The following is a 26375-nucleotide window of genomic DNA, read 5'->3' on the forward strand; positions in this document are numbered from 1 at the left end:
AAATTATAAAAAGAATAATATATATATATATATATGGGTAGTTATGCAGAATGATCAACAAACTTTACTAATCATGAATCTAATGAACATCATTTCAAGAAATAAAAACATTAAGAATACAAAAAAAGAGGAATATGATATTCCTAAGGATTTAGACCTCCTAAATAAGTGGACAATTCCAAAAGTTGAACCTAGATTGATATATCAATTAGGAACATTTGAAAAAATGGGTTTAAAACAAGTAGTAAAAACTACTGAAGAGTCAGTTTCACTAGATAATAGTGATATGGTCATAAATCTACTATCAGATATGGATATAGCATATTATAAACGATCCTATAAATTTCTACATATAGGACTAGTGCAGGTGGCATTTAAACCTTTAACCTTAGAAGGTTTACCAGAGAGCTTTATGGCAACCCTAAGAGATGGAAGAAACCTAAATTGGAAACAGTCCCTAATGGGAATAATACAGTCCAGTTTAGCTCAAGGACCAGTTTATTTTAACGTTTTTCCAAACTTACAATTATCTTTATCTGACGCTAATATAACTGACTCCCTAACATTAAATGTTAAAACACATGGATATAATTATGCTCCCGGATCGGAAGTAATGTGTGTTTGTTATAGAATATATTATAAACCATTATTCACTTTAAATCCACTTTGTAGAATAATGGACAAACCCAATAATGAAACAATTTTAATACAAACAAATTGTGATAAATCAAACATAACTAGTAGGAGACCAATTAAATGGGAAGAAATATCGTTCCCAGATAACTGGAAAATAGAACAAGCTGTACCTGTAAAACCACAGGTCCAGAATCATAATAATATATTAGATATTTGTCAATGTGAGGAAGGATGTGTCGAAGTAAGATTTGACACAAACCTAAAGTTATGTCCAATACAAAGACATAGCTCTATCAAATCATATATCTCACCATTAGATTATAAGGTTGAGTATCCCTCTAGGGCATCCACCTCTCAAATAAGGGAATCAACGTTTTCAGAAGATTCAACTCCAATTACAGAAAGATTATATATCAACAAACAAAATATTGTTAGGGAAAATAACACTCAAACTCTAAATGAACTTGAACCGACAATGTCGGAAATGAACTTTTCTATTTAAATGATTATTACACCCAAAATAGATTTCAATACTGGCTCTACAGCCAGAAAAATAATTTCAAATGAATTCAAAAATCCGGGATATACCCAATTCAGAAAATGGTTTTTTGAAAGTTTTCACACCAACGAAATAAAACAATTCGAAAAAGAATTTTATGAGTTCTGTACTGCGAAAAATACTTTAATTCCTTTTACCTCTTGGTTCATAAGCACCTATGTTAAAAATTATATTTCGGTAATTGAAAGAACTTTCAAATTAGAATCAGGAAAAACTTATCTAGGGACATATCCACCCCAACAACCTTTCCATATTGAAAAGGGAGAAAAAATACTAAATTTCGCGCCATACAAAAATTTAATTGAAAATGATACGCTCCCAATAACATGCAAGCATATCAATAATATGTTTGAACAACAAAACTACACAAGTCTGTTCCTAAATATTCTAGGAGAACAGTTACAATCCATGGAAAATAAAATTGAAAAATTAATAAGATCTTTAAATGAAATCAAACCAGGAACGTCAAAAATAATTCCAAAAGAAAAAGAAGCTTTACCAACTTTCCAACCACCTCCAATCATATCTGATTTCAAACTAAGGCCAATGCAAGAGTTTGAGAAAATTCTTGAAGAAAAATTTAGCAAGCTAAGCATTAAGACCTTAGACAAGGAAAACAGATATCATATTAATAAAATAGATAAATGGACTGATAAACCTATACAAAGTAAATTTTACTACAATAGACCAACACCAATGGATGTTTTACATGAAGAATACACATATACAATTGATATTAGTTATTCAGGAAACAAAATCTATGAATGGAATATTGATGGATATTCAAACAAACAAATTTATAATACAGTACATAGGATGCTAATGTACTCAACAGTTTGTAAAAATAGTAAAAATAGTGATAAAACAATAGCAACAATGATTGTTGCCGGATTCACTAAACAATTAAAGGGCTGGTGGGATAATTATTTTTCCCAAAAAAATAGAGATTCTATTCTTAACACTGTAAAACAAGAAAACAATAGCCTAACTGAACATGCAGTTTATACATTAGCAATTAACATCATTGAACACTTCACGGGAAGGTTCAGTGATAATAGTGATACAATTAGAACATTATTACAGAACCTAAGGTGCAAGACACTCTCAGATTTTAGATGGTACAAAGATACCTTTCTAAGTAGAGTAATGGAACTACCAGAATGTAATAATGTACATTGGAAATCCAAATTTATAGATGGCCTCCGTAGCTTATTTGCTGAAAGGGTTAGAAGAAATCTCAAAAAGAGTCATTCAATGATACCATATGAAAATTATACATATGGTGTATTAATAGATACCTGTATACAGGAAGGACTAGCCTTATGTAATGAAATAAGGTTAAACCAACAAATTAAAAGACAGAGTCAAAATGAAAAACAACAATTAGATCAATTTTGCCAACAATTTGGAATAGATAGTCCTACATCTAGAAAAGAGAAAAGGGTGAAATATAATAAATTTCACAAATATAGAAAACCATTCCGAAAGTACTCGGACATAAAAAATGAGAGGAGGGAAGAAAAGGTTAAAAACAAGTCAAAAAATTTCAAAAATAGTAAGAAATGCTACAACTGTGGAAAATTAGGACACACCTCAAAATTCTGTTGGGCAAAGAAAAAAATTAATAATCTTGAAATCCCAGAAGACACAAAAAGATTAATAATACAAACTTTACAAAACTCAGAATTTGAAGAATCTGGTTCAGATTCAATACCTAGTGATTCTGAAATAGATGACCTAGATAATGAAAATATTTCGGAATCAAGCTCGGAAGACTCTGAATGTGAGCCTTGCCGATCAGGATTAAGTTGTCCTAAAAAGGAAACAAATAACCTAGATCAAAATATTGACAAATCAGAATTATATAGAATCATATCTCAATTTTCAGATATGAAAGTTAATGTTTTAACATCAAATCATGCTTTTGAATTACTAAAAGCCATCAAAGACCCAGAATTAAGAATGCAGATCATAGATCAGTTTAATTCTGAAGAAGGAACTTCATCCTCTAAAAATGAAGAGCCCGAAGAAAAGAGATTCAATTATAATAATCATAATAAATCTTACACTATGAGTGAAGTAATGAATCAACTCAGACACAAGATTCAAAACAAAGAAGAGAATACAACACTCACAAATCTTTACAAAGAAATTAATAATTTAAAGGAAGAAATTAAGATATTAAAAAAGAAGAATGTTATACAAGAGTCTAGAATAACTAAGCTTGAGGATAACCATAACGAAAAAAATCACTATAATGACAACAAAGTAGAAATTGAAGAAAATATCTTCTCAGAAAATTTTTTATCCACAATAGAAATGGTTAAATCCCAAAAATGGCACATAAAAATATCTCTCCTAATAGATAATCATTATACAAGATCATTTACTGCTCTTGTTGATAGCGGAGCAGATTTAAATGTTATTCAGGAAGGACTAATCCCTACTAGGTATTTTCATAAAACAAGTCATACCCTGTGGCATGCAGGGGGAGATAAACTCCAAATCCAATATAAACTTCCAAAAGCTTATATATGTACTGATAATAAATGCATTCCTCAGAGCTTTATACTTGCTAAAGATATATCAAATCAGGTCATACTTGGAACCCCATTTTTAAACACAATCTACCCTATTAAGATGATTAATAATAAAGGTATTACAGGAACCTTCCAGAAACATGATATTTTTCTAGAATTTATTTTGGAACCGTTTACTAAAATGTTACATAGTATATATGATAATATCAAAGCAAAACAAGATCAAATATATTTTCTAAAGCAAGAAATAAGTCTAATAACAATAGATGAACAGCTAGAAAATCCTAAATTACAAGAAAAAATAGCTCTGCTAAAAGACCAACTTTCAATAGATATTTGTAATGAACATCCTAATGCATTTTGGGATAGAAAGAAACATATAGTTTCACTACCATATGAGGAAGCTTTTAATGAAAAGAATATTTCTACAAAGGCAAGACCTTGCCAAATGAATTCAGAATATCTAGAATTATGCAAAAAAGAGATAAATACACTACTGCAGAAGGGATTAATAAGTCCATCACAATCACCTTGGTCATGTACGGCTTTCTACGTAAATAAACATTCAGAAGTCGAAAGAGGCGTGCCAAGGTTAGTAATAAACTATAAACCCCTAAACAAAGTATTAAAATGGATTAGGCACCCAATTCCTAATAAAAAGGATATGTTAGATAGACTGCATGATAGTTTAATATTTTCAAAGTTTGACTTAAAATCAGGATATTGGCAAATCCAGATTGAAAAATCTGACAGGTATAAAACAGCATTCAATGTCCCTATAGGACATTATGAATGAAATGTAATGCCATTTGGATAAAAAAATGCTCCATCCGAATTTCAAAAAATTATGAATAATATCTTTAATCCTTATAGCACATTTATAATTGTTTACATTGATGACATATTAGTTTATTCAAAAACAATTGAAACTCATTTCAAACATTTAAATATGTTCAAAACAATAATAACTCAAAATGGACTAGTAATTTCTAAACCAAAAATGGATCTTTTCAAAACAAGAATAAGGTTTTTAGGTCATATCATTGAAAAGGGAAATATTACTCCCATTAATAGAAACATAGAATTTGCGGAAAAATTTCCTAATGTGATCACTGATAAAACACAATTACAAAGATTTTTAGGCAGCTTAAATTATGTGGCTTCATACTATAAAAATCTAACAGAAGATACATCAATCTTATATGAAAGACTGAAGAAGAACCCTAAACCATGGTCAAACCATCATACAGAGGCTATTAAGAGAATTAAAAATAAAGTAAAGGTACTCCCTTGTTTAATGATAAGTAACCCGAATTGGGAAAAGGTAATTGAGACTGATGCATCTGACATAGGATTTGGAGGAATACTAACTCAATTAGATCCAGAAACAAAACAGGTCTATCTTGTCAGATTCCATTCAGGGAAATGGAACAACTCTCAAAAGAATTATGCGACAGTCGCAAAAGAAATTCTGGCGATAGTCAAATGTGTTTTAAAATTCCAAGATGATTTATATAATCAAAAATTTATTATACGAACAGATTGCAACGCAGCTAAATTCATGTTCCAGAAAGATTTTAAACATGATGTGTCAAAACAAATGTTCGCCAGATGGCAAGCTCATTTAGCCCCATTTGATTTTGAAATATCATACAAAAAAGGGATAGATAATAATCTCCCTGATTTCTTGACCCGTGAATTTTTAAATTTACAGGAATGAGCGGAAGGGGTTATGATTCTTTCTCTAATAGAGGAAGAGGATCCTCCTCTATCAGAGGAAGAGGTCGGGGCAGAGCACCAGAGATCATATCTCAGTATGGTAAACAAAAACTGATAGCAATGGATCTATCCCAAAGTTCGGACAGTCAAAAAGACAATCCAACGTACGCCAGAATACTGGGAGATGAAGAATCAGAATCCAATAATATTGGATTTATAAGAAATGAATATAAAGAAATTATATTTCTCCTAGAAGAGAAGGACGTCAAATGGAAGAATGAGCCATGGACAATAATGCAGAGGTATTTGGATAATACATCCACTCCGTCAAGGACTTACAAGTCTCGGATATTTTACGAGCAAATACTTATTCAAAGTGGGTCATGTGAAATATCACATTTCTCTGGGGCAAACAAAGAAATTTATAATTTCAGCAAAATAATAATAAAAAAGACAATTTCGTTGGAAGATTGGGGAATATCCCCAATGAAAGAAAGAGAATTATCGTTTAATAAAACGACAACAATCAAATTTAATTATTGGGATTATTGTGATGCCTTTACTAAGGCACTATATTATGAGAATAATAAATATAAACATTCCTGGTTCATCAAGGTATGTGCAAATGTCTATAGAGGTGATATTCCCCACTGGTTCATAGACTGGTTTTACCGTTTTGGTCCCTGCCCAAAGATTTTACCAGAAGAAATCAAGGTCCTATTCGATAAATGAAGCAATGTATCTCCCCAACTTCTGCAAAAACAAGAAGCTAATTTATATATTGACGGAATAGCTTCATGTTTCTTTTTTACTGAATTTTCCATTCCATGGATCTGGAAATGGATTCCTGAATTTGGTTATACCAAAACAGGCATTCCCTGTCTGTTTAGGTCATCATTTTATAAATTTTGGGATAAGATGATGAGAGTAGATCAGGAAACAAAAGAGCGATTCGGGAAGGAGACAATGGACCTCCTACACCAGCAAATAAGTATGTATGAAGAAAAACGACAAGTAGCGGAAGCACCATCCCCGTTTGATTATATCTCCAAAAAATTTCGAATGAGGTCAGAGAACTTATCAAAAAGTCAGATGATATCTGCATATATTGAAGAAATGAAGAAAAACTTTATGTCTAAATTTGAAGATGATAATAAATCAAACAAATCAGATTCAACTATGGCATCCGATTATCTTCAAGACGCTCAAAGTGATGTCGCCATTGAAGACATTTTTGAAGCAATCAAAGACACCTTGGTTGAAAAAATTTCAAAAAAAGACGTTGGATCATCATCATCCAGCCAGTTCAAAATTTAAAGAGAAACAAGATCCGAAAGATGCGGAAAAAACTTATCCCGGGAATCCTGGGAGGTACTGTTTGCAGCAGAAGAAGACAAGATCCGTAATTTGCGGGAAAAAACTTATCCCGGGAATCCTGGGAATCACTGTTCAAGTTTTTAACTTTTATTTAAATGTTTTACTATAAATAGTTGTTTATGTTGGGTTGTAAGGGGAGGCGAAAACGACCCCTAAAATCTGTATTGTACTATCTCTCTCTATTGTACTCTCTAGCACCATCATCCAGTTGTAATTAATTGGAAGCATCATCAATAAAAGGTTGAAGGACAGTGTGTTTATCCTTCATTCCTGGGTACGTTCCAAATCTTACTACGTATTTAATTATTTGCTTTAAATGTCTAGCCTAATAGGCTAATCAAATTAGGTGTTGATCATGACCGCTAACTACCCTTCATAAAAAAAAAAAGAGTAATTAATAAAAAATTAAAGCTTATCTTAGAAGTTTGAATGGACATCTGGCATGGATTTGAAATGTCGATCCCTTTTATAAAATGGTACTTTAATTTTGTGTTCCTGTTTGGTCCTATTTGGCCACTGTTTTTGGCATGTTGGACATTTTGGAACTTTAAATTGAAGTTAAGTATTATAATTGGTTGATAGGCATTTCTATTATCCTAAACACAGAAGTTGTCCCTCTTCAGACTTTCTTTGTATGTTTTAATTTTTATTTTCGATCCTAAACCTAATGCCCTCTTCAGACTTTCTTTGTATGTTTTAATTTTTATTTTCGATCCTAAAATATATATATATATATATATATATATATATATATATATATATATATTCTAACTTTCTTCATTAAAAAAATTATAAATAAATTACCTTTCATATTTATTTTTGTGAGCTCAGAGACAGAGCAGCAGATAGCTTCATCCAACAACAATTCAACTATTCTATTCCCCAATTCCTCATACACACCTAACAATTCATGACCAACCATCCTGTTTATATAGGCGCCTTGAAGAAGTTCATATGCATAATATTCAAAGAAAAAAATGGGTATCGACGCCGATGAAGAAACCCAGCTCCTGATAGTCTCTCAAGGTTCGGAATCGTCGTTCATCAAAAGAACTGGTAAGATTTCCATATACTTAGCTATATAGTAACAAACTAAGAAGTCAGTTTGATAATCAATGAGATTGTGGATTCAGGAACAATATGGAGCGCAATGGCACACATTATCACAGGAGTAATAGGTGCAGGAGTTCTTTCCCTTGCTTGGAGCACTGCCCAACTCGGCTGGATCGCCGGTCCTCTTTCCATGATCATCTTTGCAGCCATCACTCTTTTATCCACCAACCTACTTTGCGACTGTTATCGTTCACCTGACTCTCAAACCGGACCTACCCGAATCCCCTCCTTCTTAGAAGCTGTTGAATTCTATTTGGGTATATTATATTATATACATCTATTAACATCCTTAAGCATTCACTTCTTTGATTTGAAAAAAATTTGCAATTTCTCTCATCTTGTTAGGAAAGACCAGTAGGACTATCTGTTCCATTGTCTTTCATGAGAGCCTGTATGGTAATGGAGTTGCATACATTATCACAGCAGCTTCAAGTGTTAGGTAATAATTAATAAATCATCGAATAATTAAGGCTTTCTTGTTTCTGTGTCATTATTTTATTTTGTTATTGTATAAACAAACAGAGCAATTGAAGAATCAAACTGCTATCATAGAGAAGGTCATGATGCTACATGTAATTATGGGGACACTTATTATATGATGATGTTTGGAGCTGTGCAGATTGTGATGTCCCAAATTCCAGATTTTCATAACATGACATGGCTCTCTGTTACTGCTGCAATCATGTCGTTTTCTTACTCGACTATCGGGTTAGGACTCGGCGTGGCAAAAGTGATTGGTGGGTAATACGAATCCCAGTCTTTTTTTTCCGTTATAGTTAGGTGAATTTGTGGAGGGGTTTTTGTTTCAATTGTCAAAACTATGGGCAGAAAATGGGAAGATTAAAGGGAGCATTGCAGGAGAGGGGACTAGTTCTCTATATGTCAAATTATTTTTGATTTTTGAGGCTATTGGTGATATTGCTTTTGCATATCCATATTCTAGCATTCTTCTAGAAATACAGGTAACTTATTCAATTTCAAGCATACTACCTTTTAGTTTAAACTACATTGTCAGTAAATAAATAAAAACAATCTACAAAATGTATGTTTTTCAGTAAGACCCCACTACAAATAAATACATGTTTACTAAAGTTTTAACTTGTGCAATGAAGGACACTCTAAAGACCCCACCACCTGAAAATCAGACCATGAAGAAAGCTTCATCTGGTGCAATCTACACTACAACCATGTTTTACCTCTGTTGTGGGTGTTTTGGGTACGCTGCTTTTGGAAGTGTTACTCCGGGAAACCTCTTGACAGGATTCGGTTTTTATGAACCATACTGGCTCATCGACTTCGCCAACGCTTGCATCATTGTTCATTTAATTGGAGGATTCCAGGTAGCCAAAACTCATCACTGGCCCATTTGAAAACATTTTGTCTGCATGTTGAATTTGTGTCAAACTAAGTTCTGTTGCAATAAAATGAAAATGTCAGGTATTCAGCCAACCATTGTTTGCATTCGCTGAAAGATGGTTTACAGAAAAGTACCCAGAGAATGGATTCGTAAACAATTGGTATGTGGTAAAGCTCCCTTTGTTTCTGCCCGAACTGAAGTTGAACCTTCTGAGGCTATGTTACAGATCTGGCTATGTGGTGGTGGCGACAGGAATCGCAATGTTGTTCCCTTACTTCAATCAGGTGCTTGGAATGCTAGGGGGACTCAACTTTTGGCCATTGGCAATTTATTATCCAGTGGAGATGTATATAGTACAAAGAAAGATTAGGCCGTGGACAAGAAAATGGCTTCTTCTTCAAATATTTAGCATTCTTTGTTTCATTGTATCTATATTAGCTGTCATTGGATCTGTTTATGGCCTTATCAATGCCAAATTAGGATAACCAATAAATTAAATGATAATACAATAATTTCTGAACCATATATAAAACAAACCACAACAGATCAAAGATTATACATCTGAAGATCAATGGCTAATTTAGCTTTGTTTTTTTACTATCCTTCTTTGTAACTTCATTTATATATATATACATATATAATCTTAACTGAAATAAAAATTTTATTTATTTATTTTAACTTTACACTATATATTCTTTTATATATATAGATTTTCAATTGTTTTAGATCTCATAGGTCTATAGCCTATATGTGTTGTGTATCTTTCAATTAACAAGATTTGAGATTTATGTCTTCCAATTATATATCAATAGATACAAATTGAGTGTTCTTGAGAAGGAATTGAACTTTTACTCTTTTCTTTTCTTTTTTTTTTTTTTTTTTTTTTTTGTATAATAAGATGTATATAATGGGTTGGACTTAGTCTAAACATGCTGCTCATTTACTGTTTAACTCAACAACAAAATAGTAAATATGATATGTGCTTCAATACAAATATATATCATATTTATTATAGCTATTGAATTTTAACTCAAAAACTTTATGTTTTAATTCCAACAATATCTCACTTGTGTAGTTTATTTTTTCAATTCAATATTATAACTAAAAATTAAAAAATATTGTTATAATTTTCAAAATACATTTGTATCAATCTCGTACATTAATTATATCTAACATAAAATGAAAACGATTTTCACTATATTAGTGCACAACTAAACACTCAATATTCATTATATTAGGTTTTTATCGTCTTTTAAAAAAAATATATTTTATAAATATTCTGTCAATACGGAACTATGTACGACTTGATTCTTCTATAATAAAAAATACGTAGGCAATGGGTTTTCAAGTTCAGTCAAATTTTTATAAATTTTTAATATTTTGTAAAAAAGAATTAAGAAATAAATAAAACGATTTAATTTTCACTTTACCAACATAAAATAAGAATTTTAGAAAATAAGTAAATGCAGTGGCGGACCTAGAAATATTTTTTCGGGGGGGCCAAATACATAGTAACGTAGCATTTTTTTGGCTATCAAATAAATACATTTTTTAATTAAAATTTTACTCGATAATTACATAAAAATACTAACAAGCACAATTACTAAATTATTCTTGTCCATGAGTCGGTACAAAAGAAGACAAAATATCTTCATTACGTTGACTATACCAATCAATCAATTCAAGAAAATTAACTTTATTTGATGAACTACTTGACTCATATGTTCTCGAAAATGTAATCCTTGCCTCAACAGAAAGCGTGTTACATCAAACATTGTCGTTAAACGGGTGCGATAATTTATTTCTATATCACGACCATGTGTACATAAAACGTTTCTCACGTTATGACTTTGATCTTAAAATGATTCAAATTGAACTCTAGTTTCATTATGACAACTATTTGAAGTTCTCATATGATGATTGAATCTTTCTAATGCCATTTTCCAATTTTTGTACCCATCTCCTATAAATGTATCATCTACATTTTCTCTATTTAAAGGCTTGAAAAGATAACACCAAAACAAAATGATGCATGTTTTGATATGCTATATTCTAACCATGTATATTTGATCAGTAACATTAGACTCATTAGTAGGCTCATTAATTGATTGAAAAGACTCATGCTGGTCGTGTGATGTAGAAGTACAAATTCGTTTATAAAATTCGTTTATAGAACATCCCCATTATTCTATATCATACATAAAATAAATAATTAAAAATAAATATGTGTCAACCCTAGACACCTAAATAAAATCTAACAAATACATTTATTTGTTGAAATAATTTAAAACTAATTTAAAATTAAGAAATATAAAATAATATTTTATCCTTATATTTATATAAATGGTTATTTTACCCTTATATTTATAAGTATTTTGTATTATTAATTTTATTAAAATTAATAATATATATATATATAAATAAATTATAATATAAATCTAGTTTTAAAATAAATAATAATATTATATAATTTTTATTATTTTATATATAATTCTTTATATTTTAACTTATATAAATAAATTTTATTTATATATTAACTAAAATTTATGTATTATTATAAATATTGTATCTTAGAAAATATTTTTTTTTTTATAAAATAAAATATTAATAATAATTACTTTAATAAAATTATATTTGAAATTAGAATAATGTAATTATGAATTAGTTTTTTTTATTAATTTTTATAAAAGAAAGTGTTAGTTTATTATAAATATTAGAAAATAGTGTTTGTATAAAATAAAAATTTTATAAAAAGAAGTGTGAAGTTATTATAAAATAAATGTTAGAGGCAGGGTTTGATCACCTGACCACTATTATAGATTTCAGCTCTAAAACCATCAGGGCAAAACCTTATTTGGTAAATATATATATAAAATATGATAAAACTTTTAACCTGGTTGGGGGAGGCCCGGGCCCCAAGGCCCCCCTTGTAGGTCCGCCACTGAGTAAATGTAAAGTCAAGATCATTATTCAAAGTGACTGTCTCAAAAGAAACTCGATCGTTCCACTAAAATTCGATTAAATTACATAAAATTGCATTAATTTTTGTGTTTAGCAAATATATATAAAGAGTTAATTCTCGAAGGAAATTTTGTGAAAAAACTATTAACGCCGAACTGAAAACCATAAATTGAGAAAGATAATTTCATCTTTTCCAAAAACAATAGTGTTTTAAAGCTCAAAGTTTGAAGGAAAAAATACAAAAGAGCCAAATACTTTTGTTGGTTAAAATATTGAAATCACCACCTATTACTTACTAAAACTCTAGTCATTATTGCTACGACAAGAAAATGGGTGTACTAATTCTATTGGATATAGCCGAAGTAATAAAAAAAGAGGTTTATGTGTTTGTTGAGGTATTGAAATCATTATTTGTTGATCACTCGGACCATAGTTCTGATTACTACGACAAAAGCATAAATATATAGATTCTACCAGATACACCCCAGAAGCTAAAACAACTCATCGATATTGAAATATTGAAATCACCATTTAATGTTTATCTCAAATATAAAAAAGAAAAATTCAAGTGTATAAATTCTATCAAATATACCCCCAAGTCAATAATGTTCTATTCAAAGTCAAAAGTTGCAAAATATTCTCTAAACTATCAATATTTAATTGACATAATAATCGTCGATTAGTAAATATCTTTATAAACAAAAACTTTCAATATTTGATTAACATAACAATAGTCAATTATGAAATATCTTCACACACAAAATTATCAAGATATGATTGACATAATAATCGTCAATTATTAAATATATCGACACACCAAAACTATAAAAATTTGATTGACATAACAATCGTTAATTAGTAAATATCATAACTTACAAATTACCCCGATAGAGGGAAATGTTATCCCATATCCTATTAAGAGAGGTAAATCTTTAAAAATCATAATACACAAGTCTTCCGTGAGACTTGTTAGATTTGATCTATATCTTTTACTATTTTTAAAAAAACTTGGTTCGATTTTTAAACTATGTCAAAGAGGAACATTTAAACCTAAATTTTACACTACCTAATTTAAATAAATAAAAATAAATTAAAAATAATTCTAGATTATTTTTGAAAAATAAAAAAGGAGAAAGAAAAAAAGACAGAGGAAGAATGAAGAAGAGGATAAACAGAAAAATATGTTTATATATTTGATTTCTTTTTTCTAAAAAGTAAGTCTATGTAATATGTAGAAAGATGAATTTGAAATTATGGACATGTCTTTGTTACGTTGATATAAGTTAATTTTCTTATATTAGAGACTAAAACAAAGTAGTGGCTGTAAGATTGGAGTCTCTTCTGTCAATGCTAAGAAATTTTAGTTGAATATCTTTCTTTTGGTTACTAAATATATAAAATGGTAGATTTATATCTTTTAGCTAGGTTGGCTGTTGGTTTCTAAAAAAGGGAAGCTAGTTTCTTGTTCATTTAATGTCAATCTTCCGATTTCATCTATCGAGATTATTCGTCAGCAACTATAGGCCTTGTTCGGATTGAGGTTTTAAGAAAACATAGAGAGGAAAAAAAGTAATAATTGGTGATGATTTTGAGAAATTGATAATTATTTTTGATAAAAATAATTTAAAGGGTATTGATATATATGAATAAAATAAAAAATAATAATTTAAAATAAAAAATATTTTAATATTTTAATTAATAAAATAAGTGATTTAATTATTAAGAAATAATTAATTAAAAAATTAATTTGGAACAAATTTTTTAAAAAACTAAAAAAACAATAAAGTCATAAATTCATAAACACAGACAACTTGAATGACTGGCCTCCCTACCTACCTTCTGAGGACTACAACTGTAATTAGAATTTGACCTCGACCCACAAATAAAAATGGCCCAATCCATGACCTGCCTCCAAAACCCATATCTGGAAAACCCTTGGGCTTGTTAGCTTTAGGTAAAAAATTTGTTTTTTTTGATGTTGTTGTTGTGTTTGATTAAAAGAAAAGAAAAAAAATATATAATATAATATATAAAATAATATAATAACATAATATAACTTATAATATAAATATCTATATACGTGATATCATTGGTAAGAGCAAATAAAGAAAAAGTTTATAAAGTAAATTATAATTTACCTATTTAATAGAAATAATGATTTACTTAAGAAATAATGATCCAACTTGGATGGAAATAATGATCTACTTAGGAAATGATAACTAATATATTTAATAGAAGATAAAGTCTCTTATACACTCACACTTTATACGCGGATATGTATACATTTATATATAAAATAAATATACTAAAATAAAATAATATTAAAATCTAAAAATTAAAATTATCATCTAAAATCTAGGACAACAAATGAGCCGAGTCGAGCTCGAACTAGTTTGAGCTTGAGCTCGACTCGATTTAGTATTTATTAGCTCGACTCGAACTCGAGCTTGAACGAGTTTATAAATTTGAGCTCGAACTCGAGCTCGACTATTAACCTACACGCTCGGCTTGACTCGAAAAGTTTGAACTAAAATTAAATTTTCAAACTCAAGCTCCTATAAGCATTAGTTTCTCATCATACATAAGGAAATCAAAGTTATCTATAGTAGATCTAAAAATAGATAGATTTTAATTACCTATAAGCCTTGTGAATGAATGAGAGAAATATTGTAGATGAAAGATAATATGAAAAATGGAATCAACCTATTATCAATGAGTGAAAGAAATATTAAGGACGAAAAAAGAAAAAGAAGATGAAATGGTGAAAAAGAATAAGAAGATAAGAAGAAGATGAAATGCTTGAAGAAGAAGATAAAATGGCGATGAAGAAGAAGAAATTGTGGAGACAGAAGAGAGAGAAGAAAAAAAAAATGAAGAGTTATGTATATTGAAATTAGGGTTTTTCTTTACATAATATAATATAATAATATGGATTGAGACGAGTTTTGAAAAGAGAGAAAGAAAGAGAAAAAATATTGTTTTAAATTTTAATATTAAAAATAAATAAATAAACATATTATATTATCAGGCTCGAAAAAGCTCGACAAGCCATCGAGCAAACATTATATGAGCTCGAGTTCGGCTCGAATATTAAACGATCTGGCTCGAGCTTGGCTCGAACTCGATTAAAGTCAAGCTTAAGTCGAGCTTTGACCGAGCGGCTCGCGAGTAGCTCACGAGCGGCTTGACTCATTTGCAACCCTACATATCAATACTATTTATAGGTATACGTATTATTTAAATTCTTAAATTTTAATATCTTTAATAATTAGTATTTAAATTATCTCTAAAAATTAAATATATAAAACAATAAATTTTAAAGTTGGACAAAAATTTAAAGTATAAACCATCATTCGTTAGCCTTTCTCGAGTGTAACCAAGCGACGAACCAAAACAGAATCTTTAACACGCGTTCATATCTCAAAACATTTTTCCTAATTTTATGAAAATTAGGTGGCTGACTCTATAATTTAAAAGTCAATTCCAAATTTATTTAAAATATACAAAAATAAATTTTAAAACAAATCCAAAAATAAAAAGACTTTTAAAATTTAAAGATAAATTAAAAATAGAGAGCCGAGAGACATCGAGGCATTAGAACGGGATTCACATGTTTCTGAAAGGTTTACCCCGAATTGCTTAAATTGTGGGAACTCCAACATTGATGCCTCGCTCCTGTTGGAGTTTCATCGAGGCAATAAGTGATTCCATTTCCTCCACCAGCTCGTTGTAGGCTTTCGTAAGGATATGTGGTTAAGGAGTCCTATAGACCATATGACTATTGTTCTTAGCGCACTCAAGGATTGTTTTTTCCCACTAAATGGATGTTAAATTTGTTTTCTCGTAGTCTAAATCATAGTACCAGTGGTACTCATGCTCTAAATCAGCTTCGCAAGGGAGACGATGGGGGTGAACAACCTCTAATAGTGGAGGGTTGATCCCTTCTAGAGTTACTAGGTGGAGCGAATGTGAAAGCGTTTTCAAGGCTGGGCTCGTGCTTTGGTTTACCTTTCTGAGAAGCTTGGAGTTCAATTATTAGAGAAGTCATCTTAATTATCATCCCTCGCACCTCATCTTCGACGTAAAGATTTCTTTGGTTTGCATCTTTATCTATCTAGTCTTTTAGTGAGTTGAATATTGGTTGACCCTTGAGTTGTATATCAAACAGTTATATAGAGAATATGTAGAGTCATAAAATGTCCTAAAAAATAAAATACATATTAGAATATGTTTTAAGTTTTCACACTTTAATTTTATTCCTATTATATCAAACAAACATGTAATTTATGAATCATGCAATGTCCTACAATAACATATGCTTATTTTTCAAAATCTATTTTTATCATTAATGATACCATGAGTTAGATCATTTTGCGATAAATTGATGTTGAAAATTGCATCACAAATGATGACTTTTCCGATTAGAAATGTGACAAACAAAGAAAAATATATGAAATCCCCAAAATGATGGATCTTCGATCACTAGTCCTCAGAGGTCAAACCGACTTTGAAAACATCGAATCCACATCATAAGGGATTACTTTTGTGGTAAGTCTATGGGTCCATTTGTTAATGTGAGCTATCCTTAAAAGGAACATATGTTCTGCTGAATTGTCGAAAGAGACATGTAGAATAGTAAGAGGTGTTATGGTGAAACCCGAAGAGGACGATACAAGGGTGATCATACATCATATATATACCATGCTAGAAGTTTGGTACCAAAGAAACAAGTCTCGAATATGATGGATATTTTCCACAAATGGCATAAGTCTATCTTGAGCAAGTCACCTCTTTTATGTACCATATAGTAGTCCGCCTCTTGTCGCAGGAAAAGGCAAAATATTCAATTTGTCTAACAACAAGATGTAGACAGACATATCCAGGCACTAATTCTCTATGAGCACCACCACTTCAAAGATTCTAGTATAAGGCATTTTTCCCTTAGTAGGGAATAAGAGAAAGTTGGCTAAAAGTACAAAAATGGCATTCCACTATGAGGTCTCATAAGAGATAAATGTTGAACTATGTTTAGAATATTCATGCCAACGATGAATATGACTTCACCATTCAACACAAGATATCTGACTTTATGATTTGGAAAACCAAAGCGCTCTTGTAGAAGACATTGTAGAGACGTGTCTCCTACACTAAACGGGAGATACAAGATGTGATCTAGAGCCATCATAAATAAAGCCTCAAATTCTTCAAACATCGTACATAAATTCAATCTCCCAATGTGAAAGTACGGATAACTGGATCCCATCGTCGTTACATGTGGTACAGGAATCAAAAATCAATTTTTATCCTTATCAAGGTATGATATTCTCCTAGCCCAAATCGCATGTAGGACTGTTTTGACTCAAAGAAATGATCCACATGAACAACAAGAGGATTAGCGTTTAACAACAACCTTTCCCAAATAAAAAAGAAGAAAACTTGAGTAAATTTCATCATTTTTTCAGAAAATTCAAATTTTATATTAATAAGCATTTGTTATGTCTAAGCAAAAATATTTCCTAAAAATAAATAATTTACTTTTGAAAATTAATTTTAAAAAATAAATTAATGTTATAACAATAACTTAACATATCATAGAGAATTTCATTACATGTGTTCACACTAGAACATGAAATAAAGGGATATACGATCCCCTCTTCTAGCCTAGTGGCAACCAGAGGTGGATATCCCCCAGACCTCCATGAGGTCCTGGGTTCGAGCCAGTCAAGCGGCAAGTTCTCCGCCTAGTTAATTGGTTAAGTATGTTTGCGGGCTATGTACTTAACCCGCGGGAATTAGTCGCACTCCATAGGAGTAGCGGAACCCAGCGTTCTAAAAAAAAGGGATATGCGATAAGTAGCATGAGCTTAGACATCGAGGACTTTGTTAGAAGTTTTTTTCAGATCACGAGATTGAGAAAATAAGTAGGATCCTAGACAATGTCATATTCCTCATACTCATCCTCCTCATCTTAAACTCTTGACTAGAGTTGTCATACTTGTTTTTTGAGTTTGTTTCTACATCTTCTTGTACAGATGAGTTGACACCATGATCTATTTCATGAGCTCCACTTTCCTATGCATTTGCATCCGTCATTGACTCAACTACGTCTACATAGCTACGCCTACATGGTTGATGGTCGGGCCGACTCTAGGATAAAGGCAAGCTTGATCCTCATCTACGGTCTTCTCCTAAGAATTTGAGAGTGGAAATGCTTTAGCAGTACGCCACAAATATTGGGATTCTTTGATCATATAGGCCATAAAGGGCCTTCCTCCATAGGAAGTGGTCCTCCCCATGAGATTTTCTACTTTGTGCCGAACTATTGACACAACTGACGAATACAATATAACATAAACCTTTCGAGTCCTACAAGAATGATGTATGGACGACTGTTCATTGCATATATCATGTATTTGATGTAATATGAAGGAATCACAAATCAAATAAGATGATCATCTCGAATGAACTACATTGACAACGCGTGGCTGTGCCTTTCTTCTAGCCTTTGAACATAAGAGGAGTAGAAAAAATCTGAATCCGGAAGTAGAAGACTAAGTTTGTCCATCATCCAAAAATAAAGGATGAGTGGAGAATAGGGCTGCAAATGAGCCGAGCCGAGCTCAAGCTTGTTGAAGCTCGAGCTCGACTCGATTAAGTATTTATTAGCTCGAACTCGAGCTCGAACGAGCTTATAAATTTGAGCTCGAGTTCGACTCGATTATATTACCTACAAGCTCAGTTCGACTTGAAAGCTTGAACAAAAATTTAATTTTCAAACTCAAAATCGAGCTCGAACCAAATTTATTTATTAAATTAAAATATCAAACTTTCATACATATTAATAATTTAAAACATGATATTTCAAAATTAAAATATAAAACAATCATAACTATTCAAAATTTTAAAACATAATAATCCAAAACATTAAATCACTATTACTAATAAAAATTCTAAACATAAAATGCAAAAATTAAAGTACAAAACTATAAAAATTGTTTGAACATTCAATATATTAATCTTTTTAACTCATGTTCTTAAATCATAGCACACGTACAACTACCTGTATTCAATAATATGAAATGTTTAATCTTAAAACTAATTAATATAAAAATAAATATTAAAACAAATAACTAAAACTTAACTTACTTTAAGAGGTAGATACCAACAACAAAATTTCTTAATATGTCTTTTCTTTATGAAAAAGTGAAAAATTAATTAAATAGGTGATAAAATTCAATAGGTAATATAAGAATTATTTGGGTGCAAGTATAACAAGATTCAAACATTATAGGAAGAATCTAACTTATAACAACAATTTATTATTTTTTTATATATTATAATATATATTATTAATATTATAAATTATTATTTTTCTCTAAACATATTATATATAATATATATATATTTTCTCTTTATATTATATATAATAAATATATTAACTTTTTTTTCACTTTAAATATGATATATATTATACTTTTATTATATAAAATATATTATATCTTTCAATATTATATATAATAAACATTTATTATATATAATATATTAACTATTTTTATCCATAATATATTATATATATTATATATTATAATATACTAATTATTATATCCATAACATTTATTTTTATTATATATAATATATTAACATTTTTTTTATCTTTTTTCAATATAAAGTATAATATACTTTTATTATAAATAAAATATTAATCATTTTTATTTATTTTTATACTAAACTAATTATTATATCTTAATATTATTTTTATTATATATAATATATTAACCTTTTTTATCTCTTTCAATATTATATATAATATACTTTTATTATATATAATTTATTAAACTATTTTTTTTTAATTTTCGTCTTTTTTTATAACCAGTGTTATTCTATATATTCATCCAACCTAGGTATAGAATAATCGAAGTCTAAGTTTATCCTAATACATGAAAAAAAAAGATATATAAGCATACATTTTTTTTTAGAACAAGATTTACCTTACCACTGAGTTCACCAATAAAATAATTTTTTCTTTGTTATTGGATTTCCTTAAGGTAAAAAAATCAAAGTTAAATAAAAATCAAAAACAATATATATCATAAAAGTGAAAATAAATTTAATTACCTGTAAGCCTATTCTGAATGAGATCGATGTGAAGACGAAAAAATGAAGAAAATGAATAGATGAAGAGTGAAAAATATGTGAAGACTAAAGAATAAGAGATTAAGAGCTAAAGAAATAGTGTAGAATGAATGAAGAAAAAATTAAGAGTGAAAGGACGTGAAGAGTGAGCGAAAGAAATGGTATAAAAGAGAAAATGAAAGAAGAATGAAAGAAGAGGCGATTAGATGAAGAAGATTAGGCTAGATGAGAATGAAAGAAGATTAGGTTAGATTAAGAGTCGTAGATATGTTAGAAATTAGGGCTTTATTTATGGATTGTGGGCCTTTATATGGGCTTTGAAAAAAAAGATTGAGAGAAAATATATTATTTGAGTTTTAATATTAAATAAATAAATAAAATATATATTATATACTTAGGCTCGAAAAAGCTCGACAAGCCATCGTGCAAGCATTATATGAGCTCGAGCTCGACTCGAATTTTAAACGAGCCGGCTCGAGCTCGGTTCGAGCTTGGTTAAAGTCAAACTCAAGCCGAGCTTTGACCAAGCAGCTCGTGAGTGGCTCACGAGTAGCTTGACTCATTTGCAGCACTAATGGAGAACCCCTTCATGACATGTAAGAACTTCCTAGTACAAGATGATTTAGACCAAGCAACATCTCAACAAGAATTGTGCAAGATAGGTCATGGGTTTTTTACTCCAAATATATAACCACTTCTAAGATACGAGAGGATGACGAATGAAGTTTAGTAGGGCTCAATAACAAATGCGACAAGAGAATGACCAACATCTTACGCTAGACGAACGTATCATTTTCATCATTGAAATGGCACTTGAAAAAAACATCCCATAGATGCATGTTAGGCACCATTCTAAATGAGACAGCGAGAAAATTGGTTATCATAACTGAAGTAATCTATGAGAAGCCCTATAGAAAAGAAAGAAATGGCTTGCTTTCTATACGAGATTGCAAAAGAGCATGAAATCCTCTAAAGTTGGAGCGATATAATGATGTCTAATAACAAAGGAATGAGTATCCGTACACCATATGCTCTGTATATGGACCATCACATGTGTATTGATCCTGATGCGAGCTAAGGATAGATTATAGTCAAGACCATAATGCCCGAAATGGATCATATGTGTCTTGTATAGATCAATGTATATAGACAAAGATTCAAAATCAAGTTGCTCCATGTCCTACACATGGAGGAGGAACGATTAAATTAGATTTTGTTATTTAAAATTAATTTTTCCAAACTCAGAAGCACATATTTATTCTAATTAATTATAATACACCAGAATGAGCAATCTATAAATTATTATTTCAAGTAATGTGACAAGCCATGTTGTTATTCATGCAAATTATGCCCTAAAGTAGAAATGGACACTTAAATAAAAAAATTCCAACTACATTAGCTGATAAGAATGCATCACAAGCGATGACTTTTGTCAAAAGAAGACATAGTAACACAAATTGCTCGACGACCGACAATCTCCTCGACGATCATATTCTTGAGTTCACCAAATTGCTCGATCGTGGTAACGATCTGCATGTATGTTTGTGGTATGACTCGAAAGAACTTCTTGACGATGGAGATCTCCTCCACTTTCTCTCCTAACGAGCAGATACTAGTCACAATGGATGTCAATTTCATGGCGAAATCATCCACCGACTCCCTATTCTTCATATAAATCACCTCAAAGTGTATCTTCAAGGTTTTCAATTTTGCCTCATTGACTCTCTCCACTATAACATGCATCGTATTTAGCGCCTCCCACGCTAGCTTGACAGAATCCTTTTCGACCACCATGAGAAGGACGTCCTTGGGGAGCGCTTGATAGATGGTGGTGAGAGGCATTCTATCCTTCCGTTTGTCAACCTCGTCAAGCATCACAGTTTCCCACACATCTTGTTCTTGTAAGTTTATCCGCATCTTCAATTACTTTACCGAGTAGTTACTCTTTGTGAGTAACGGATAGGAGAGCGTCACGTTCCCTTCGCTTCTGATCTTTATTGACACCGCATCTCTAGTTGATCTTGTCAGCGACATGTTCTTTAGATATGCTCTAATACCAAATATTAGTTCCGATTATTGGATATTCTAAAAAAAACGACGAAGAAAGAAAAATAAGGAAAATCGGGAAGAATAATGATATATATGTTGAAGAGGAAAAGTTTAAAGAGTCTTAAGTGTTGCCTATCAACCTTTGCAAACAACCATCTTAAAGGAGTAAATTAACCTAGAAACCCTAAACTACTTATATATACAAGCCCAAACCCATTAATAATTAAATAAACCCTAATTGTATAAAAGATAATAAAGACTAACAACTTTCAAATTTGCTGACAATCAATGCTTAGACTCACAAGGTGAAGGTTCTCATGGAGACATCATATTTGGTCAATTGAGGTAAATATCAAGTGACTGCCATAAGGATGAGGTTTTAAATAATGAGGTGGACAATGGTGTTATTTGTTGATCAGGATTTTGAGGTAAAGGCGAAATTTTATTTAGTGATGAGCATTGCAGATTATACAAAACAATTACGACTGAGCACAAATTGAGGAATATGATTATCCGTCATTTATAACATATGTCAGAGATTGAAGAATTATATAATTTATAATCAAATCATCTATATAAGAATTTGGGAGGTTTTCTAGTTAAAAGTGTTCAAAATTAAAGAATATTTTTGTTTTAGTTGTCAAAAAAGTGTGACTAAACTATTTTAGTAATGAGAAAGAGATGGCAAAATGTTAGTGTTTTATAATAGGAAAAAAGCTCACTTAGACCTATGTACTTGTATAACTAGCTCACTTAGACGTATGTACTAATAAAAGGTCATTTAAACATATGTACTATCAAAAATTGGCTCATTTAGCCTGTTTTAGTAACCATGGTTAACTTTTATTTTTAAATTTATATATTTATTAATTAAATATTAATATATTTTCTCTCTCTTCTCTTTTCATTTATTATTTCATTTATTACTAATTAATGACCCTCTATTTTTTTTCTTTTTTATAATTTTTTATTATTTCTATATGAGTATTTATGATTGATTATTTTAATTTTATTTTATATATATATACACGAGCATTCATCATTAATTATTTTAACTCTATATTTCTTCTTCTTTTATATATATATATATTTTTTTATATTTACATTAATTATTAATTATTTTAAATTTGTTTATCCCAATAATTGAATATAATAATGAAAATTCTTTCAATAATAAATTAATTAAGAATTAAGAATTGGATAATAATAAAAACTCATTCATCAAACACCAAAAGAGTAATAATCAAATATTAGACAAAACAATTCATTTACTACTAATATAAGTCGTGAATAAAAATTAAATAAAAATTATTAATTTTATTTTTATTTATATTAAACTAAATAAAAAAAAACTTTTTTCATTTTTATTATATTAAATTAAATAAGAAAAAACCATTCAAAAAAAATATTACAGTAAAACATAAAATTCATAAATAAATTGTTAAATTTTTTAAAAAAAACGAGAATTTAAGAAATATGAGAAATAAAAACTAATAAAAAAAAGATGAAATATAAAATAAAAATTATTATTAATATAATAAAAAATTTAAGAATAAAATAAATTACTTAGTTTAATTAATAAAAAAGAAAGAGAGAGAAAATATATTAATATTTAATTAATAAATATATAAATTTAAAAATAAAAGTTAACCATGGTTACTAAAAGAGGCTAAATGAGCTAATTTTTAATAGTACATATGTTTAAATGACCTTTTATTAGTACATACGTTTAAATGAGCTAGTTGTACAAGTACATACGTCTAAGTGAGCTTTTTTCCTTTATAATATATATATATAAAAGAAATAGATGGATTGTATAAAATGAGATAAATATTTTTTTTAGTAGAACATTGAAAAAATTTGAATTTAGAGTTGATTTAAGTTAAAAACATAAAATTATTAAATTAATATATAAATAAATTTAAAACTATCCTACCAAGGTAGCATAGTGGTAAAAGTCGGCATAAGAGACCAAAATGTCACGAGTTCGATTCCATTGTAAGCGCTTTGAGTCCAAAAAATAAATTATGTACAATAGAAGGAAAGAATCCATATAATATATGGAGAGAGAATGATTCTTTCCTAATTATGAATTCTAAAAGTCTAGAATATACAGAGACACTCTATTGAACCGATTATCCGAAAGCAGGACAGTAAGACATTGTTGGTCCGAACTTGGGTAACTTTTGTGTCGTTATTCTGTTTCTTCTTTGCTTTTACGTTACTGTTTTACATCTATTACGATTGCTATATTTTCGATTTTCATTCTTCGGGGAATAGTTTTCCCAACATAAATAAATAAATGTATAACTAAAGTACATATTATAATATTATCTAATTTAAATTAAGATTTGAATTACAAACCTAAATTAATTAGAGGATATTTTGAGGGAGAGATAGAAATGTATGTATTTTATTGTAGATAATAAAAACAAGATGAATACTTTGATAATAGATAATATCATGATCTCATCCATATAGAAAATCTCAAGTAAATGGATAATAATAAAAATTCACAAGGTGCAAACCATATACTAACATAGAAGCAAAGTCTACATGGACTCCTCTTATTTATGTATACATCATCCACTTTATCCTTTAGTAAATGTACAAGATTATATATAAAATATATCCTCAAGGAGACCTTTCGCCGTTGGGTCCTCCCCAACCACCACTACCGCCGCCTCCATACCCCCACCCTCCACCATTGCCGACACCCCCTCCAAATCTCCAGCGTCCACCACCACGTCCTCCGCCATATTCCCAGCTTCCACCACCACCACCACCACCACTGCCTCGACCCCCGCCATACCCCCACCCTCCTTCACCACTGCCGCCGCGTCCTCCAAATCTCCAGCGTCCACTACCACGTCCTCCGCCATATTCCCAGCTTCCACCACCTCCACCACTGCCACGTCCTCCGCTATAGCCCCAACTGCCACCACCGCGCCGTCCTCCCCAATACATACCACCTTGGACGGGATCATGTACATACCAATCCCAATCGTCTCCCTTCAAATAACCGTCGTGGTGATGATGATGATGATCAACTATATGCTTATCTTCTTTGTAAGCCCCTCCTAAAAGAAAATGCATATACATGGGATCTCTCGTTACATTTTTTCTTATAAGTTTGATAACACTAAGATGATCCAAGGAAATTATACACTTAGAGAGTTTGTTCAGTTGAAGTTATTTAAATAGCTCTTGTTTATTTAACAATTATTGAGTAGTGGGGATTTTGAAAATTTATGTTTTAGTAAAAATGATTGAAGCGATATTTTATTTTAAGAAAGTTGATAAAATGATGTTTGATTATATTTGAATTTAAAAAAAAAAAATCAAATGGAAATGAAAATTGTATGCACCCTTTGAGGGGAAGAAAAAAGAATAAACCATTAATACCTACCTTTATTCATGTTGACTTGATCTGATCCTACAACTCCAGACTCTTCATTGAAACCAAGTTGATCCACACTACTCTCCTTTGGTTCTTGCACTGGAGACAATTCAATTCAATTCATTTTATGTATGTCATTTCAATAAGGCCAACTTTAATTAGGAACCCTAAACATCTGGAAAACTCATGAACCATTGAAGGCAGTATAATTAAAGGAAAACAGTACCTTTGGTTTGATATTTAGATGTTTCCTCAGCTCTTGTTATAGACACGAGAATAACTGCAAATACAAATGAAAGGAAAACAAGCTTCTTCTGGTTGTTGGTCATTTTTCTTTGTCTAGCTTGTTTTATGTGGTTGCAACATATTTGTATTCCTCCCCAAATATATATAGACCAGGGAGAATATTATAATATATATATATATATATATATATATATATTATTTACTAGCTATGATCAATTGAACAATACTATTTTATATGTTTTGTTAATTTTATTTTATTTTAGAAACAGTAAACAAAAAGTTCAT

At 30.2% G+C, this 26375-nt stretch overlaps 2 protein-coding genes across 2 annotated transcripts; one reads left to right on the forward strand and one right to left on the reverse strand.

Annotated features, from left to right (window-relative positions):
* Nucleotides 1-7736: 7736 nt before the first annotated feature.
* On the forward strand, nt 7737-9843 carry LOC124941904 (probable amino acid permease 7). Its single transcript, XM_047482281.1, has 7 exons — nt 7737-7887; nt 7965-8201; nt 8290-8383; nt 8467-8681; nt 8773-8906; nt 9057-9284; nt 9382-9843. The coding sequence occupies exons 1-7, from the start codon at nt 7809-7811 to the stop codon at nt 9784-9786; spliced, it is 1392 nt and encodes a 463-aa protein (XP_047338237.1). The 5' UTR covers nt 7737-7808; the 3' UTR covers nt 9787-9843.
* A 15235-nt stretch (nt 9844-25078) lies between these two features.
* LOC124943595 (glycine-rich protein 5-like) lies at nt 25079-26173 on the reverse strand. Its single transcript, XM_047484082.1, has 3 exons — nt 26071-26173; nt 25854-25943; nt 25079-25524 (listed from the first exon to the last, which is right to left on the reverse strand). The coding sequence occupies exons 1-3, from the start codon at nt 26171-26173 to the stop codon at nt 25079-25081; spliced, it is 639 nt and encodes a 212-aa protein (XP_047340038.1).
* Between the last annotated feature and the right edge of the window lie 202 nt (nt 26174-26375).

The sequence above is a fragment of the Impatiens glandulifera genome, chromosome 6, assembly GCF_907164915.1.
Source record: "Impatiens glandulifera chromosome 6, dImpGla2.1, whole genome shotgun sequence".
NCBI classification, from domain to species: Eukaryota; Viridiplantae; Streptophyta; class Magnoliopsida; order Ericales; family Balsaminaceae; genus Impatiens; species Impatiens glandulifera.

Coding starts and splice junctions, on each gene's coding strand:
- LOC124943595 (XM_047484082.1), bottom strand. CDS start 26,173: ATGACCAACAACCAGAAGAAGCTTGTTTTCCTTTCATTTGTATTTGCA. Junction 25,944..26,070: donor ATCTAAATATCAAACCAAAG/GTACTGTTTTCC, acceptor AATTGTCTCCAG/TGCAAGAACCAAAGGAGAGT. Junction 25,525..25,853: donor TCAAGTCAACATGAATAAAG/GTAGGTATTAAT, acceptor ATTTTCTTTTAG/GAGGGGCTTACAAAGAAGAT.
- LOC124941904 (XM_047482281.1), top strand. CDS start 7,809: ATGGGTATCGACGCCGATGAAGAAACCCAGCTCCTGATAGTCTCTCAA. Junction 7,888..7,964: donor GTCGTTCATCAAAAGAACTG/GTAAGATTTCCA, acceptor TTGTGGATTCAG/GAACAATATGGAGCGCAATG. Junction 8,682..8,772: donor CGGCGTGGCAAAAGTGATTG/GTGGGTAATACG, acceptor AACTATGGGCAG/AAAATGGGAAGATTAAAGGG.